General features: G+C 40.7%; 1 protein-coding gene across 6 annotated transcripts in view; it reads right to left on the bottom strand.

Moving 5' to 3' along the window:
- Positions 1 to 295: 295 nt before the first annotated feature.
- Positions 296 to 19324, bottom strand: part of LOC124112195 (dual oxidase maturation factor 1-like) — a 41987-nt gene continuing 22958 nt past the window's right edge. For 3 of the 6 annotated variants that reach the window (XM_046472197.2, XM_046472199.2, XM_048382115.1), the window contains 8 exons: positions 11236 to 11398; positions 11008 to 11065; positions 7788 to 7922; positions 7390 to 7455; positions 5286 to 5439; positions 3778 to 3989; positions 3202 to 3338; positions 296 to 2860 (listed from right to left, as the gene is read on the bottom strand). In XM_046472197.2, coding sequence (XP_046328153.2) covers positions 2318 to 2860; positions 3202 to 3338; positions 3778 to 3989; positions 5286 to 5439; positions 7390 to 7455; positions 7788 to 7922; positions 11008 to 11065; positions 11236 to 11397 — 1467 coding nt within the window. In that variant the 5' untranslated portion in view covers position 11398 and the 3' untranslated portion in view covers positions 296 to 2317. Of the gene's footprint in view, positions 2861 to 3201; positions 3339 to 3777; positions 3990 to 5285; positions 5440 to 7389; positions 7456 to 7787; positions 7923 to 11007; positions 11066 to 11235; positions 11399 to 12538; positions 12707 to 13169; positions 13190 to 18162; positions 18291 to 19324 lie in introns of those variants that run through there. The other 3 variants (XM_046472196.2, XM_048382116.1, XM_046472198.2) reach the window with 3 other exon arrangements.

The raw sequence follows: 19324 nt of genomic DNA on the forward strand, positions 1-19324 counted from the left end.
AGGAATACCCGAGTGTCGACTTAACATGGGAGGAATACCCAAGTGTCGACTTAACATGGGAGGAATACCAGAGTGTCGACTTAACATGGGAGGAATACCCAGGTGTCGACTTAAGGAAAGCCCACAGAGACACAGGCTGCAGACATCATACAAAGGGCAGGGCCCTTCAGACATGGGCATGGTACTGAAAAAACAAGGATCATTGAGCTGAATCTTTGTGTGGATTTAAACACTTCCCTAGCAACGCAAGCGTTTAATTCATGCATTGGTAAAACATGACAACATTACAAACTTCAACATTTCAAATAGTTTTTAATTCAAAAATAAGTTTAACAGTGTTATATTTGTACAATAATCTCTTGACACGGAACATAAATTGTCAAACAAGACTGCACATATACTGTTCGTACACCTACTGCAGACACGTACCTATATTGATCACACACATTTACTGTACATACGTACAGATACTGTACTTCACAAACGTCACTTCTAAATTGGTATCAACATAGTCTGTACACGAAACAACAAATATTAGATATGTAAAATATACAATCGACTTCTAATCAAACACATTACCTATACTACTAAAAAATAAAGGATCACCTGCTTCTTTCATTTCAATAAGGTTAAGCTGTCGTGTCATGGCATATGAACTGTGGTAATATGACACAACAGGGTGATCAGTCACTATTTTGGAGTAGTATATATCTTTTAAAGTGGATTAATGCTTATGGTGTCCAACATCTCACGAGCCACGGATGGCGGTATCAGGTGATTGAGGGTCAGCATACCTTGCCCATGTGGTGGGAGGGGGAGGGGGAGGGGGAGGGGCAGTATCACGTCAGCTACATTCGATTCCGCTACCAAAGTTACAAGAAATCCCAGGTGTGAGACGAACGCACAAGATTAGATCTGTACCTGTTTGTACAGTCACACGCAAACTGACAAAACACTGTTAAAAAATAAGATCTTGTATTTTTTCATAATTAAACAAGAATCGAAATAATGTGCAAAAACGAAATTCATTTTATATAAACTAGTTGACGTGAAAACCGTTTGAGATAATAGTTTGTGGATATTTATTGCATCACTCTCTTTGTTCTTATTTCAAGACTTGACACTGGTATTCAAGGGCTCAGAGAGAGCGGGGGTATTCTTCAATATAACCAGATTTGACAAGGATTCGACTGTTGATTGATATATATTCTTCCATAAAAAAACTACCGAATTGTTAATTATATTACACCATAGTATACCAATGATGTGATAGTGATATTGACATATGATATTCTTAAAAACACGTTTTTTTATAAAGTTTTACCAGAAATATGATTGCATTTCATTTCATATCATCTTAAGTCAATCTGTTGTTAAATCCCACACATAGCACCCACCATGATCTGCTGGATATATAACATACTCTATTCTACAGCTACACAATTAATAGCATACGTTCACATGAAGGTTATATCCTAGTTTTAATCATCAAAAAGTCAACTCCAAATTTAATGGTTTTTTCGTTGTTTATACTGACAAGTTTCCAAAGGAAATAATCTCCTTCAAGGCATAATACATAACATCTTACCATTGGGGACTAAATATAATATTGTTCTCTGATATAAATGTGGAAATCACGAGAAACTAAACCACATATTTACATGACGAGGAACACTACTGGTCGCCTGACGAGATCATGGGAGACGGCTTGGCATGCAGTAGTTCCCACGTGTCATGTTTGTGCTACACGTGAGTCATTATACACTCGCTGCAACAGTCTAGTATATAAAGAGATTGAAACACAATCAGTAGTCTGTTTCGGATTATGCAGGTATGAAAGACAAGGGGGTATGAGCTGATGATCAACGTCAGACAAAATGGCGAGGATGGCGTGGTTACGTCAGTTGTCATGGTCCTGGATGACGCCTGAGTTAAACCGTTGTCATGGCAACAGGAAATGTCTGGCATGGCGGAATGCATCCTGGTGTCATTGTAAGCAGGAAGACAGAAATACATGCGGTAGAAAAGCGGAGACCTTGACCTCTACATAACGTCACTGATGAATGGACACTGGTGGACAGATTGCAAAACCAAAACTCCTCATACCGTCCTGAAACTCCAAGCGTGTACTCAATGATTCGAACATGTATGTCAGGTCATGAGCGAATCTCTTGAAGCAATTTTGATTGATAGGATTCTGTGAGACGTTACACTTTCTAAAATATGTACTCATTTAATATTTTAGTTAAAAAATTATAGGGTTTGAGCCATAGCAAGAAGGAAGACAATGGTTTGCAATCGGAATGTCCACCGATGTTCAGCTTGTGTTGGAGTCTAGGGACTGACTGCATTCAGCACCAGCATCACTGGATGATGTACTGTCAAAGTCACGAGTCTGAACACAGCCGCTTTCATTCCCCGAGTCGTGCGACAACTGGCGGCTCAACTGTCCAATCTCTAGTGTAACACTAGATGAAGCCTGCTTCTCATTTAGGTCATTATCCCTGTCCTCCTTAGCAGACGAACATGAGGACTTCCGGTCCACACCGGAAGTTATATTACCCTCTTCATCTTCAATGTTTATTTGGACTTCTGTTTGGGTTTTAGCAGGTAAACTTTCATCCTCTTCTGTAATGCTGTTCCGCCCTGTAAAAAGGGGGTTCACTCTGGTCTTTTCATCAGCTGAAGTAAAACCCTTGTTGGAATACCATGCCATGCCACGGAAACTGCCTCTTCTCTGCTGATCCCCAAACACGCTTGTCCTCCTTTCCGCCCCGGGGTACATACTACTGCGTCTTTCTCGGTCCTGGAATATGCTCCCCCTCCTATCTTGTGTGAAGAAGATACTTTCTTTTCGATCCTGCAACGATCATAAACACGTCAGTTAGTTTAGTTTGTTTGTTGTTTAACATGGGATACGATGACATGCAACAACAAAGTCAGCGAGCCTGACCACCCGATCCCGTTAGTCGCATCTTACGACAAGCATAGTCGGCTTTTACGGCAAGCATGGGATGCTGAAGACCTATTTAAACCCGGACCCTCTCTCTCTCTCTCTCTCTCTCTCTCTCTCTCTCTCTCTCTCTCTCTCTCTCTCTCTCCATCATGCAAATACATTTCTCTTACACGGAACGTTTTGTTTTTTTAGTTTTCTGCATTTAAGAGTCATATGGCGAGCTGGTTACTAGGACGTGATCTCACCCTGAGAGAAGCGAAGGCTCCAAATTCTCCCCTGTCGTCCTCAATACCAGCATCGACGCCCATCACCTCCGCCATCTTCTTTGGGAAGATATGGTCCAAGAACACAATCAGGAGACCAAGGACGAAGGTGACTAGTCCTAAAACAGAGAATGTGGTACATTGAAGGATCAGATGCTGAGGTGAATAGTACCCCTGTCCCAAACCCTGCCTCTAGGTGGATTTCGAAAATTATGACCAGAATGTGATGACATGGTGTATATACTACTCAAACGATTCTTTCATATTACTTTGGTTAATATGTCATGACATGAAATGGCAAATATAGTACAATGAAAGAATTGGGTGATCCTGAACTTATTTTGAGTTGTATATTTCCAAATTAAACGAGTAATCCAATTTCTCCACAAGCTGCTTGTCTACTTAAAGAATTACTCCAATAAGTTCATAAAATACGCTTGACAAATTTCTTTACCCAAATATCGGGCCATCGATGGTGCTAACCGATACAGACACAAATGGTTTCTTTTGCACCTCTTCCTCTATCAAGGACAGCAGCGCTCTATATTGTGTTCTCACCTGTAACAAGGATGAGCCAGAACGACCAGTCATAGTGTGTTCTGAGGATGTGCTCGCCATACGATATAACGAGCGAGTTGCTGGGTTGGCAGACATGGTACACCACACAGGTCAAGGACATTGTGAACCCCGTCAGGACGAACATGTAGCCCCCGTAGCAGATGACACTGAACAGCAGTATATTGGTCACGATCCAAAATGCGAAAGCTGTCCTGTGAAAAGAAATAAGATGAAAGCGATGAAACACTCCATCTAGATAACTAATTAAATTCTACGTATTAGTTGAGTTATATCTTTCGTTAACAGCTGTTGTCATCACTGCTTTTCAGTGATCTATTTTCATATAAGTTTCACCAGTTTTCACCAGAATCTGTTAAGATTGATTATTCTCCAGCTTGGACGTTCTAAATTTACATAATTTTAATCAATCTCTCCCGGACTTTCAAATTAAATGCCAGCATTGCTTAACTGTATTTATTCTCCTATCTATTCTTTCTATATTCTTTTATTTCTTGATTTGACAAAGTATTCATAAATGTTTGCGGATTTAGAATCAGGGCATTCTCTTCTTGATGTTTCGGGGTCGCAGGAGTGAGTGAGTGAGTTTCAGCTAGATGTTGGAGGGAAACGGAAGTGTTTTGGGTTTTAGACGTTTACCACTTTGTTGAAACCGAGGCACGGCTTTGGTGCAGATAGACCTAGAAACATACTCAGGGCGAACAGGGATTTGAACCTATGACAGATAAGGATGCCGTTCCAATTGCGACGCATTAGACGACATGGCCACACACAAAATATAATATATGACTTATAGCCCAAAAACACAAATACTCAAATCACGGATAATAAAAAATGCAAACAAATATAGTGACGTTTGAAAAGTAATAGCAAATATTAACAAATATTTTGGGAGTATAATTTCTGAGTTTCACACTTCATTTCAGAATGACATGATATGAAGTTTGAAGAAAAAACACGTCAGAAAATATGCTGCGGCGACCGTGAAGCCATTGTCCCATTTGAGGTCATATGGTCACGGACATACGCCCTGACATACATTGCCTGTGATCGCTCAACTGCAAATGCGAGAACATTAACCATAGGCCCTTAAACTTATTTTCATATGACTGCCAATGGATATATTAAGCGGTTCTTTAGAAATACCATTATGTTTTATTGTCGGTAGCCCGAGGGTTAGTACATTTGGTGACACGGTCTCATTAACTTAAAGAGATTGTGAATAACACCTCGATTGGTAATTTTTTTGTCTCAATTATAACAAAAGACGTGTTGGTGCAACCTCTTAGAAACCAGACTGGCTAGGTCCTATCTCTTGGCACACAAACACTGGCCGTCATGCCCGTGTTTTATAGTTATTTGTAGTTACAGTGACATTTTGTTTGTATCTTTGCTGTATATATTTTTCTTGAAATGGCCAATACTGCTAACAGCGGCGTTAAACCCAGCTTACTCCCACACTCACTTGCTCCCGTGTCTGCATAACTTACCAGAGCAGGGCACATGCGAAGTCGCCGGCTGTATGGAACGCCTTCCCCCACCGCAGACCCCCGGCGTCAGCACAGAAGTGTTCCACCACCCTCAGGATTGGGTCAGGGAGACCACGCCCCACAAAGTCATCGAAGGCGTCGGATTCATGACCAACTAAAAAAGGGACCATTCCAACATTTCAGACAGACCATTCCAACATTACAGACAGTTGGCAAGGGACCATTCCAACATTACAGACAGTTGGCAAGGGACCATTCCAACATTACAGACAGTTGGCAAGGGACCATTCCAACATTACAGACAGTTAGCAAGGGACCATTCCAACTTTACAGACAGTTGGCAAGGGAACATTCCAATATTACAGACAGTTAGCAAGGGAACATTCCAACACTACAGACAGTTAGCAAGGGACCATTCCAACATTACAGACAGTTAGCAAGGGACCATTCCAACATTACAGACGGTTAGCAAGGAAACATTCCAACATTACAGACAGTTAGCAAGGGACCATTCCAACATTACAGACAGTTAGCAAGGAAACATTCCAACATTACAGACAGTTAGCAAGGGACCATTCCAACATTACAGACAGTTAGCAAGGGAACATTCCAACATTACAGACAGTTAGCAAGGGAACATTCCAACATTACAGCCAGACCATTCCAACATTACAGACAGTTGGCAAGGGAACATTCCAACATTACAGACAGTTGGCAAGGGAACATTCCAACATTACAGACAGTTGGCAAGGCACTACCCTCTATGCCCCAACATATTGTCATGATTGTAGTCGCGTTATATTCCACTGTCAATATTTTCATTATATTCACATGTATTTCCGTTACAAGCGTTACATCGTTGAACCTATATCACACCATGATCCACGCGGAGCCCAGCAACACAAATAGTCCTACATTAATCTCTTCATTAACACACTAACATCGTATCAATATCGTGTACTATGGATATGCAACAAGAGACCCGGTATCAATAATTATGTATAAAAAATAACAGCTATCACCGTGCTCGTAAATGGAATACAAACGGGACGACGGCGATAACGAACCTAACTGATGTCTTAATCGGTAACGTAGTCCTAGACCCTATGATTGATATGAATGAACATGGCTCGTTCATCCATCACCGATTCGTGTTTGTGCTGATATATTTCTCAATACATGTCCCTATAACTGTCAAAAGTGGGTGACATTGACCATGAATTGGGTACATTAACCTCGTTGGGAGTTACTGGCGTACATCCTGACATGGTAGTAGAGGTATAGAGGCAGCCCATTAACACATTTTATGGATCATTTTCTTGACCTTAATGATGTTACAAAACTAATTTTGCTTTATGAAGTCCGAGTATATGGCTTCAGCTGACGTAGTCTTGTTATTGTTCTATTATCGTTGGACATAATCGGTTTCATATTTCTATGAATTTGGCGAACTATTAAGCATACGACTTACCACGTACATCATTTTTCTACAATTTAGTGTTTAGTATTTGTTACTTGTTTTGAATACGCTCTCGTTATACTTTATGGTAATTCGAACTGGTATGTTTCTATTATATTTTTATGATGCATGATGCATGTTTCTGTGGTATATATGTGGATAAATTATGTATGTTGCTGTTGTATGTATATGAATGACATGTGTGTTTGTCCACCTGGGAACAGTACTTACATTAAAATCACATACTCGTCATCAATGGCCATAAAAGCTTACATTACAAATTAATTTGCTATCTTGGCGATATAGATCTCTATTCGTTACTGACATTCAGTTCTGCCTAGTTAGTCAAATGACGCACCAAGCTGGGACTAGGATGTAGATCCGTCCACTGCAGGAAGTGGTCAATGGCCATGGAGTGTCCACTCCATCGGTCACGCTGGGATACTGACAGACCACCTTATAGTGTATATGTTGTACCACTGCGGTGACCTTTTAGGGAGCAGAATTCCGAAGAGGAAACGTATAGCAGAAAAGTGAATGAAATTGTTTTGTTCCTAAAATATGGACAGAAACAGTTGGATGTCAATCTATTGTATTCGTTATCCGCTACTGTGATGTGGACAGGGCAGGATGTGGGGTACTTACAATCACTCCACGGGAGGCTCTCGGAGTAGGCCACGTAACCACTGTTGGGGGAACTTCCGAACTGACCTAGAAACAACATAACCACAAATGAAGTTTTCTGACGTCATGTAAGGAATATTATAATCGGAAGCTGAATATAATTACAAAATAAAATCATGAAATCAGTATTTGGTGTTAAGTGAAGAACTTTTGCCACAGAGATACCTTCATCGAGACAAAATCACAGAAACACTGTTACAGAAACACTGTCACAGAAACACTGTCACAGAGACGCTTTCACAGAAACAATATCACAGAAACACTATCACAGAAACGCTATCACAGAAAAGATACCACAGAGCGCTATCATAGAGACAATGTCACAGAAACACAGAAACATTACCAAATATCAGTCTTACCTATCAGAGTAACATTGGCCCCGTGGAGAGCAACGTGGACACCCACCAGCCCCCGGAACTGCTGGGGCGACCGATAAACGTAGGGCGTGGTCACTTCTAACGTCCCCGTCTGCCAGCTGTGACTGTAGACGCCCACTAGAGAGAAGAACATCATGCCATATATACATACACATTGATATATCATAAAACTACTTCAATCACATTTTATGTGTGTACCTTGTCCAAATGTGTAAATGTGTACTCGATTGCTTACGTATGGATAATTACACGTTAAGAAGATTATGCGCTGTGCAGAGTTGTGTCCCTTGGGCACGCCAGAAACCTATGATTGTGGGTTCGAATCCCGGTTCGCCCCGATTATGTTTCTAGGTTTGTCAGCACCATACCCGTGCTCGTGGGTTTCACCGAAGTGGTAAACGTCTGAAACCTGCATCACTTCGGGCTTTCCTCCCACATTTAGCTGACACGCCGCGATATGAGTGGAATACTGTTAAAAGCGGCGTTAAACCCAACTCACTCATTAATAAGATTATGTTAATCATAATTCTATTAATATTTGTTTGGAAACATCTGAGTGGTTCGAGACAAATGATGCATGGCATCATTCAGTGGATTCGTCAAAAACAAGATATTCATTTTTAACAGAATAATATATTTTTTATCATTTTATCTTTATTCCAGAAAGAGGCAAATTTTATTTCAAGATTTTCCTGAAATATCTTTCATATAATCCCAGGCCCCTTACAATATAAAATGTTTACCTTTTTATGAATAATAATGTTTATTCAGCATTTCTCAGTTAATCTTTGCAACAAGTCTTTTATCTGTACATGCATGGTGACAAAATATAAGCCGGCACATCATCAAAATATTTCTCGAGTAAGAAATGCATAACTTTCCTAATTCCTTCCGCCCCAGGCAGTGCTGGGATAAGTCCGCGCGATCAGAAACAAAAAATACTGTGGTGTTAGTAAGATACAGCAATCCCGACCTGAAACGTTCATGTCGAGCCTATTTTAGGTGACATATTAACAACCCAATTATGTTGATTATTTATTTATTTTCATCACATCGGTAATTTTTAAGAAACTAATTACTTACAGCTGCTGGGAGAAGAAGGTATACACTTAAAAAATGGATTTGACAAAAGAATTTCAAACGTTACTCGGCTGAAAACAGTCGCCGAAAACACTGCAAAATTAAGGTCCAAAACACAACTATGATATTCGTATCAAGTACACCACTATCGCATAACCATTTCAAGTGTGTTTCATTTTTAGCCACCAGCAAACATAGGTGTATTTTTTCTTTTGCACGGCAGTTTAGAATGTACGTAAAAAATACGGTTTGTTATGGTATAATTATTTAGGGCATACGACAGAAAATTTCGTTGTACGCACAGAATATCATGATACGTTTCGGTTGACTCAATTATAAATCAGTTTCTCGGAGTAGCTATAACTGAAGGATAATGGCGTGACGGGATGTCTCGTGAACTGCAACCACCCCTTGACAGGTGTGATGGAGAGTGATGACAAGACGGGATCTCAATTATATTCCTACTGATATAACACATAAAACAATGTTTGTGAAGTTCAAGACCTTTGTAAAACAAACGATTACGTCAAACTCATCCATCATCGCCGTGAAACAAAGACATTCATGACGAGTTTCGAAATGACAAAAAATAGTTATCGTGAAAAGATAAAACCTATTTTGAGAATTAATTGATATTTATTGAATATGACTGCACGATTAATAGTTTGGACATTGTAGAAAATATGCTAAGGGATAAGGTTCAACGTCGCGTCAAAGATGATGGAACTTATATAGCGACGTTAATAAATATGTTAATAGAATATCATTTTAAAAGTCTTTACACACAGCTAAGACTACATTTCATCCAATATCTGAGTAAGCGCCCAGCGGTAATGCTAAAATGTGGCTTATATTCATACAGTAAACGAAATGTCATTTGAATTTACAAACCATATCATGAAAACAAAATATTATGCATATGTTTTTGACATGTTTTTTACATAATTCTCCAGTTTACAGAAACATTCGCAGATGTTCCACTAACAATGCAATTGATGAGTAATGTTTTTAAAGGTTTGTGTCAATCTTTTCGAAATGAAAGAACCCACTGTCTGTGAAAACGTGATTCAAATCAGAAGCAACTTCCTATAGCTGTCATTCAAAATGGCTGAACAAGACCGTGCCAGACGACATCATTTCTGCACGTGGAGGTCAAATGTCACTCGTGACTAAGGCTGCTTGACGGGTTTATGTGTTAAAATCACTGGGAGGCGTGATGCCGTTAGCTACCTGTTGAACACGACTCAAAGTACCGACTTGTGTCCGATATTAAGTGTCAGACTTAATTCCTGCCATTGCTTGTAATATTGTAATAAAATTATCATCTCAAACCCTATAAAAGCAGTTGCATCACTGTGATAGGTATTCGAAAGAAATTAGAAATAACACGAACTCACAATTTCCCATACTTATTCGGTAATTATGGCGTTGTCCTGAAGTTATTGACCTGTTTCTTTCCCGGCATGTTTGTAACAATATTTGTAACCGATGCTTCAGTACAAAAGTCACCAGAGTCTTCATCTACACGTTTCTGCTTTGAGTCTATGCAGATTGACACTTTTATGATTCTACGCCAACAAAATCTGAAGTTAATGTATTGATCTCTTCAAATCATTATCTACATAAAACGGACGATTATTCATGCCACAAATCTCTCTATCAAAAGAAAGTAAAACCTTGTGTATCTGTCGGTTCAATATTTAGGCGCATTTACTCTCTCCTCTTGATAAAACCCGTTAAATGCCCATTAAACCATGCCACAAATCCTCCCGTCAAAAGAACGTAAACCCTTGTTTATCTGTCTGTTAAATATTTAGGCGCATTTATCTGTCGTCTTGAATAAACCCGTTGAACCTCACCACATGTTTTTTCACCTTTCGCGGAGTTACTGTTCTCGTCTAGTATTTCTTTCTGAGTCTTTACCAAATGGTATTTTTCGATTCAGAAGGAATTTCTCAAACAGATACAATCACATGAAAGCGTCAAATGGATGATGTATTTCTGCAGTTGGTCATTTCGTGCAATGAGGTTATTTAAAACCATACCTCGTTGACATTCGCCTTATGTTGTTTATAATCTATTCTATGTCACTACTTAATTTGAAGCAAAATGTCCAACTTACCCAATATGATAGAACCAACAGCCAGCCCGTAAATCGCTCGCAGTGCTGTTATCCACCTCTGCAAAAAAGGACATATTTTATCCCAATGAACATTAAACCTACAACCACTTCACAACCTCTTCGGGTAAAGCAGTACGCCTTATCAATATCAAAATATTCAAATATTTAAAAATAATTAAAAACATGCAATAAAATTACACATTTTGAACATGATTGAGCTATACTCACATCTTTGCCTCTGATTCCAAGAGATGCTATCAGTGTTGCCACGGAAACCAGAATACAGAAGTAAGTGACCGCTGCCAGGGGGATGTCAACTGTTGCTGCGGAGGGGTTGTCGTCGTACCAGGAGAAGCCGTGACTATTTCTAAACGCGCCAAACCAGGCCATCCTGAAACAAAGAGTCATCCCATCAGAACCACTGCAAGTAGTTGGACAAGCTATTGCGTGATTGCGTTATTTCTGTACACAGGTCAGACATGGCTATACAGAGGCCAAGCAAGGCAACATTGGTGTAACGCATGTGTTCACGAAAGTACTCTTGTATAAAGACTGTCAGACAAAGCCAGGTGTATACAGACGTCAGACAAGGGAACATTATAGGCATACAAGGCAGATGAGGTCATCGTGAAGTCATCCTGTATACAGAAGTCACACAAGGGAACATTATAGGCATACAAGACAGATGAGGTCATCGTGAAGTCATCCTGTATACAGAAGTCAGACAAGGGAACTTTATAGGCATACAAGGCAGATGAGGTCATCGTGAAGTCATCCTGTATACAGAAGTCAGACAAGGGAACATTGTAGGCATACAAGACAGATGAGGTCATCGTGAAGTCATCCTGTATACAGAAGTCACACAAGGGAACATTATAGGCATACAAGACTGATGAGGTCATCGTGAAGTCATCCTGTATACAGAAGTCAGACAAGGGAACTTTATAGGCATACAAGACAGATGAGGTCATCGTGAAGTCATCCTGTATACAGAAGTCACACAAGGGAACATTATAGGCATAGAAGACAGATGAGGTCATCGTAAAGTCATCCTGTATACAGAAGTCAGACAAGGGAACATTATAGGCATAGAAGACAGATGAGGTCATCGTGAAGTCATCCTGTATACAGAAGTCAGACAAGGGAACATTATAGGCGTACAAGACAGATGAGGTCATCGTGAAGTCATCCTGTATACAGAAGTCAGACAAGGGAACATTAATGGCGTACAAGACCGATGAGGTCATCGTGAAGTCATCCTGTATACAGAAGTCAGACAAGGGAACATTATAGGCAGACAAGACAGATGGGGTCATCCAAAAGTCATCCTGTATACAAAAGTCAGACATGGGGATCTTGAAGTCGTCCTGTACACAAAAGTGAGACATTGGGACTCAGATTTCTTTCGGTGTAAAAAAAATGCATTGGAATCATCTTGTGTACAGACGCAAGACAAGGGAACGTTAAAGTTACCTTTGTATACAGAGGGAACGTTGCAGATATCCATATACAGAATACTATTGTAGCTCACCTTTCTTGGAATTATAGTACGTTCGATGCAGGAGCCTCATCTAATGTTACACGACCTCAGCTATATCTTCAGATATACCCCGAAATCAGCTCTGTGGTGCGCAAAGATTATTGGCTCCGCGGACAGTTTATGACATTGGTAGCCTTGAACGCTTCAGTTGACTTACTGCGATGAGCTAGGCAATAGGCCTGGCTTGGTGATAACGTGAAGGTGCATCACGTGTCACGTGTGTCCCAGTGACCTAGACATTGTCTCGGGTGACTGAGCGTCATTACGTGTGACTTGGAAGAGGTTTCCCGAGTGCAAAAGCATTATAATGGTATGTGTAGATAAAATAAAACGAAAAAAATCCTCCAATTTAACGTAATTCGACAGCTGTCATTTTCATCCTAAATATTTCCAGCAATTCAAAATAACTATGCAAAATGAGGTATATATTTGACGCGCCAGTTCAACCTGAAAATTGATGCCCGACATGCTCCAACTATCCAGCATATTTAAACGCATATATATTAAAAATTAAATAGACACTGTGAGATGAATACACCATATAAAAGCCTGGAGTGAAGTGAAGTAACGAGCACGGTAACTCAGACCTAATTTGACTGAGGGTCTCTGCAACACAATGTACCTTATATATACAACCGCAGCCGGCCAACAGAGAGCGCCAACAGATAGAAGTACAAGCTTGCCCTTGACGTCATGTGTTACACAGTATTGTGAGCCGAAATCAGAAGGAAATGTCACAACGTTGGCGTAGGAAACCCGCTCTATCCATCTCCCCGGCAGCGCATCTAGAAGCTGCCAAATATACGACTTTCTGGTGTGGAAAATGCCTAATCAAATCAACTCAGTTTGCACCCACATATTAAGTTTGCGTCAAAATGCTTTGTTTGTAAGCCTATAGCCCTATGATTAAGCAAACGCAGGTTGTAAAGAAGGCAATGAATGTGGTCGACGTTTGCCTAGCGATTACCGTATTTACTGACGTTTATTTAACAGGTGGGATTGGGGGGACGTGTTTACCAATTTCCAGCACGTTTGTATCGGCCTGGTATAAGCCTTGTCTGGAAGTCCTCAATGATTATCATGGCGCATGCCCCGCCTGTCTAAGAGCGAGTACGGACAAACAGGGAGCCAACCCCTAAATAATGAGACGTTATTGATGTCACTGACAGCGGCGTGAGGCTGGTTGTCTGTCATTGCGACTGTGAACACCATTGGTGTTCACGGTCAGGTAAGGTTATGTTGACTGGGGAAATAAATGCTGAGATATTACACGATTCCATGAAGTGGAAAATAATGACACCGTGCCATACTGTTTCAGTATAGTAGTACAGAAATTCAAAAGTTGATTTTAACCGATTTACCAAATAAGACTTGTTCGTATACCATAAGTGGCTACACCATAGGGTAAAGGTCAGGGTACCGTTGTACAAAGCGATTTCAGCGCTAAGGTGATCGTAACTCTCATACCTTAACATAGACTTACGACAGTCGTAGTGCTTACGTTGTTTTGTACAACGTAGTGCTGTTTCGTTTTGGGTAAGGGGGCATTTGTTTGGCTGCCCAAGTCAGTTGTGTGGTTCAGTAGATTGACTTGTCATTGAGGTTACTGTGGTCAGAAAAAGTGTCAGAAATGTTTCAGTCAAAAAAAGGAATTCAAATAGACCACCAAAATTTGATCCGAGAGTCATAATCTATTAATTCGAACCATTGAGATACATTTGGATGTGATTACACACATTCATGTTTACACACATGTGTTCTGTACCACTGCCTTGGAATTTCACTGATGACAATGCGCGTATATCCACGTAGAAATGTATCGCATGTTCCTAATCTACACAGTAAACATTATGCTGCCATTTCTGTACTGCTATTTTGTAAGCTACCGTGTAATACGTGAGTCCGGGGCAAGAGAGTCGTGAGACAATGTTGACAAGTGTTGGACTTGTAGCACTGTAGGCCAGCCTGTGTTTGTTGTTGATCGGTAAAAACAATGTCTGACATTGAAACTGGTGTGTGACAGGCCCAGCCAGTCCGAGATAGGTGAACAACAAGATCCTACCTGAATTTGGTCAGCTACACATCCCAGTGGACTCATGGAGAATGGGTTTCAACGTATTCTTATTTTGGGTTTGTCAACATAACCGATTTTTAACCAAATAAATAAACCATACACTAGGTGTGCTGTGAACTTGTTGTGCTACATTTTTGCTGAATTAGCTGACTAGGACTCCTGTTGTTAGTAATATTAAAAGTGTGGTAGTTATCGCTGAAGATTTTTTAACTGAAATTCTGCTTAAAATCATTGAATATAATTGTCTTTCTTAACATATGAATAATTTAATTGCAGTTAAACCTGACCCTGTTGACCAGCTGGTCATGTTTGCTGAGAGGTCACTGTATTAGAGGCTTACTGACCCATCTGGTCAGACACGGTTAGACATGGCTTAGCAAGCAATTCTCTACCAATCAGCATTTTTAATGACATGTGTACTATCTGAAATAGTTGCCAGGAATGTGGGCTAAAATCACGTGAAGTCGTTCAGGGCTTTGTAAACTTCATCATGGGATGCCTCTAACATCGTCAATAAAACTCACCGAATCGCAAATATTAATTCATCATATCTGGGATGCAAACATATTTATCCGCATGCATTTCAGCGTTGAAGCAGTAGTATTACACGCCTATAATGTATGTACCATGTTGTAAACGCACACAGATAGGTATGTCTTGCCTCTACTGGTTACAATCAAGTCTTCGTAATGCAAAATAACTGTAGCGATAACATAAATTTTATCTGCTTTTCAATAGGTGTGGACTGTGGTAGGCCTAGCCTACTTGATGCAATATTTTAGGTTTGCCTTATAAAAACTGTTGCGTTGTTAACATGGACTTGACAGTGACTGGGAAACACTGTGTAATCTGGCTTAGTGAACGTCGGTCGTAAAACTACACCACAGAGTAAGGTAGTCCTGACTTAATGTGCCCTCGGCGCCCTGAGAGTCATGTTGGAACATAGAGAGACATTGAGGAGGGACAAAGAGGACAGTTAACTAACGTGGATGAACACAGAGGAACAGGAGGGACAAAGAGGACAGTAAACTAACGTGGATGAACACAGAGAAACAGGGGGGACAAAGTGGACAGTTAACTAACATGGATGAACATAGAGGAACAGGGGGGACAAAGTGGACAGTTAACTAACATGGATGAACACAGAGGAACAGGAGGGACAAAGTGGACAGTTAACTAACATGGATGAACACAGAGGAACAGGAGGGACAAAGTGGACAGTTAACTTACATGGATGAACACAGAGGAACAGGGGGGACAAAGAGGACAGTTAACTAACATGGATGAACACAGAGGAACAGGAGGGACAAAGTGGACAGTTAACTAACATGGATGAACACAGAGGAACAGGAGGGACAAAGAGGACAGTTAACTAACATGGATGAACACAGAGGAACAGGAGGGACAAAGTGGACAGTTAACTAACATGGATGAACACAGAGGAACAGGAGGGACAAAGTGGACAGTTAACTAACATGGATGAACACAGAGGAACAGGAGGGACAAAGTGGACAGTTAACTAACATGGATGAACACAGAGGAACAGGAGGGGCAAAGTGGACAGTTAACTAACATGGATGAACACAGAGGAACAGGAGGGACAAAGTGGACAGTTACCTAACATGGATGAACACAGAGGAACAGGAGGGACAAAGTGGACAGTTAACTAACATGGATGAACACAGAGGAACAGGAGGGACAAAGTGGACAGTTAACTAACATGGATGAACACAGAGGAACAGGAGGGACAAAGTGGACAGTTAACTAACATGGATGAACACAGAGGAACAGGAGGGACAAAGTGGACAGTTAACTAACATGGATGAACACAGAGGAACAGGAGGGACAAAGTGGACAGTTAACTTACATGGATGAACACAGAGGAACAGGAGGGACAAAGTGGACAGTTAACTAACATGGATGAACACAGAGGAACAGGAGGGACAAAGTGGACAGTTAACTAACATGGATGAACACAGAGGAACAGGAGGGGCAAAGTGGACAGTTAACTAACATGGATGAACACAGAGGAACAGGAGGGGCAAAGTGGACAGTTAACTAACATGGATGAACACAGAGGTACAGGAGGGACAAAGAGGACAGTTAACTAACATGGATGAACACAGAGGAACAGGAGGGACAAAGTGGACAGTTAACTAACATGGATGAACACAGAGGAACAGGAGGGACAAAGTGGACAGTTAACTAACATGGATGAACACAGAGGAACAGGAGGGGCATAGTGAACCGTAAACTAACATGGAAAAACACAGAGGATAAGGAGGGGCATAGTGGAACAGGGGAACATACAGGAACATTGATGAACAGGGGAACATACAGGAACATTGAGGAGGGGCAAAGTGGACTGTAAACTAACATGAACACAGAGGAACGGGAGGGGCATAGTGGAACAGGGGAACATAGAGGAACTGGGGAACACAGAGGAACATTGAGCAACATGGAGCATAGAGGAACATTTACAAACAGGGGAATATAGAGAAACATTGAGGAACAGGGAACATAGAGAATCGGGAAACATAGAGGAACATTGAGGTACGAGGAACATTGAGGAACAGGTAACAATGAGGAACGGGGAACATAGAGGAACATGGTAACATTGAGAAACAATTAGGAACAGTGAAATATAGAGGAAGAGGGGAACATGGATGAACATTGAGGAAGAGGGGAACATACATGAGTGTATACTAACATGGATGAACACAGAGGAGGACATTGAGGAACACAAAGAAACATAAGACACACATAGGAACATGTGAGACGTATAGGAAACAGTCTGCGAGTAACGCACAGAAACATATGGAAAGCCAGAGCAACTTATGGGAAGACAGAAATAACGAGTCATATAAATGTAGAGACACATAGGACGTAGAGGAACAGCGATGAACGTGGAGAACACATAACAATAACATTACAAGAATCATACACAGCTGTAAAAGGCTCAGACGTAAAAAAGTCAAAGTTCCTTACAGAGCCCATCTAATATAATACAGTATTGTTTGAAACACAGAACGTTACCACCAAATATCCGACAAATGTGACAACCCAAATTAAACCCGCCTGTGGTGGTGCCGCGTTTAGCGCAATCAACTAAGAGCTTTTCATAATGTCATCTGGGAAGTCACTATCAACACACGTGGTTGATCATATCCATACTTTTGTCAAAACAAATGTATAGACGGTACATATTCAGCAACATGTCAGTCATTTTCAAGTGAGTGTTGATTTCGTAGCATTTTCCCCTATCAACCAACTTAACAAACCATCAGAAAACATCTAAACCAATAACACACTGTCAAAGAAACACCAAGGAAGAGAAAATCTTTTTATTGTAAACTATGAACAAGGAAACACCACCTGCATCCAAATAACAACGACAAACAACAACAGAGCCACAGTCCTAATTACCAAACACAACTTGTTCCAGCGACACAGTACACAAACAGGGGAAAATCAACAGACAGTGGCGTTTCTTGCGCAAGAACGCAGTTCGATCTTTCTCGTTTGCCAGATCGGTTCCTACCTGCCCATTGTACACGGTAAGGGGTGACGTCCGCTTTTCTACCTTGCCACGCCCTATTGTCCTGTCACTTTACAGCGACACTGACGTTTCCCAGGTCCTCCTGTCCGCAGGGTCGGGCATCTGACTGACTGGTGGGGAACTCACAAGCTGGCCAGCCTCACAGTCATTACTGACACACCTATCCATATTAATACGTCCTATTGTCATAAAACGTATTGAAATGAGCTACATGACTTCTCGTTAATCACGAGACTCGGCTATAAAAAAGGCCCTCCAGGCTGTCACATTAGCACATTAGGAGCAAGAAACTCTTGTCAATCAAACATACTTGGTTTTGTCACATGCTGTATATTCGATGATTAGTGTAAATACTATTAATGTAAAAAAATAAATAATTTCATATCAATATCCATTTATGTTAATCAAGGGAAGATTACAAGAACATTCTTATACAACTTGAAACTGTGAAAGCTGAAACCCTTTAAGATCAGACACTCGGCTATGGGGACATTTACTGTGTACATATAATATACAATTGAAACAACAATGATTCGTCAATATTTAATATATCCCTATCTCTATCCCTAACCTTACTTCTTACCCTAACCCTAACCCTAACCCTAACCCTAACCCTAGCCCTAACCCTAGCCCATACCCTAACCCTAGCGCTAGCCCTAACCCAACCAGAACCCGAACCCGAACCCTTCACATTTGCACTGTGCGTCCGGATTAATGGGTTTTTACTGTATATAACTTTGAAAGTAAAGAAAGAATAATCTCACCTACTTTCACTGTGTTTTAACAAACTGGAGCCGATTCGAATGAAAACAATGCGATCCTTCCACGCGTTTTATTTCCAAGTGTTTACATATTTCTTACATCTAGAAAGATACGCGATACTGTTGTAGAGTGGGTCCGGGCGTCATAGGAAATACATGATTAATAAAACACCCCCTCAGCAGGGTGTTTATCAGACCCTTACGGAATAACCCCCTTTTAGTGATCAGTGAACGAGGTCACGGGATTCACCGTAATCTCTGTTTAGCATATACACATTCAGGCTTAGGCTGTGAGTCATTAAAACAGGATATATTGTTGATAACATTTTGACAATTATTGTGGGTGACATTTGACCTTTGTATTGACCATCTCACACTGTGCT

The sequence above is a fragment of the Haliotis rufescens genome, unplaced genomic scaffold (genome assembly GCF_023055435.1).
Source record: "Haliotis rufescens isolate VD_foot unplaced genomic scaffold, xgHalRufe1.0.p SCAF_4, whole genome shotgun sequence".
Taxonomy (NCBI): Eukaryota; Metazoa; Mollusca; class Gastropoda; order Lepetellida; family Haliotidae; genus Haliotis; species Haliotis rufescens.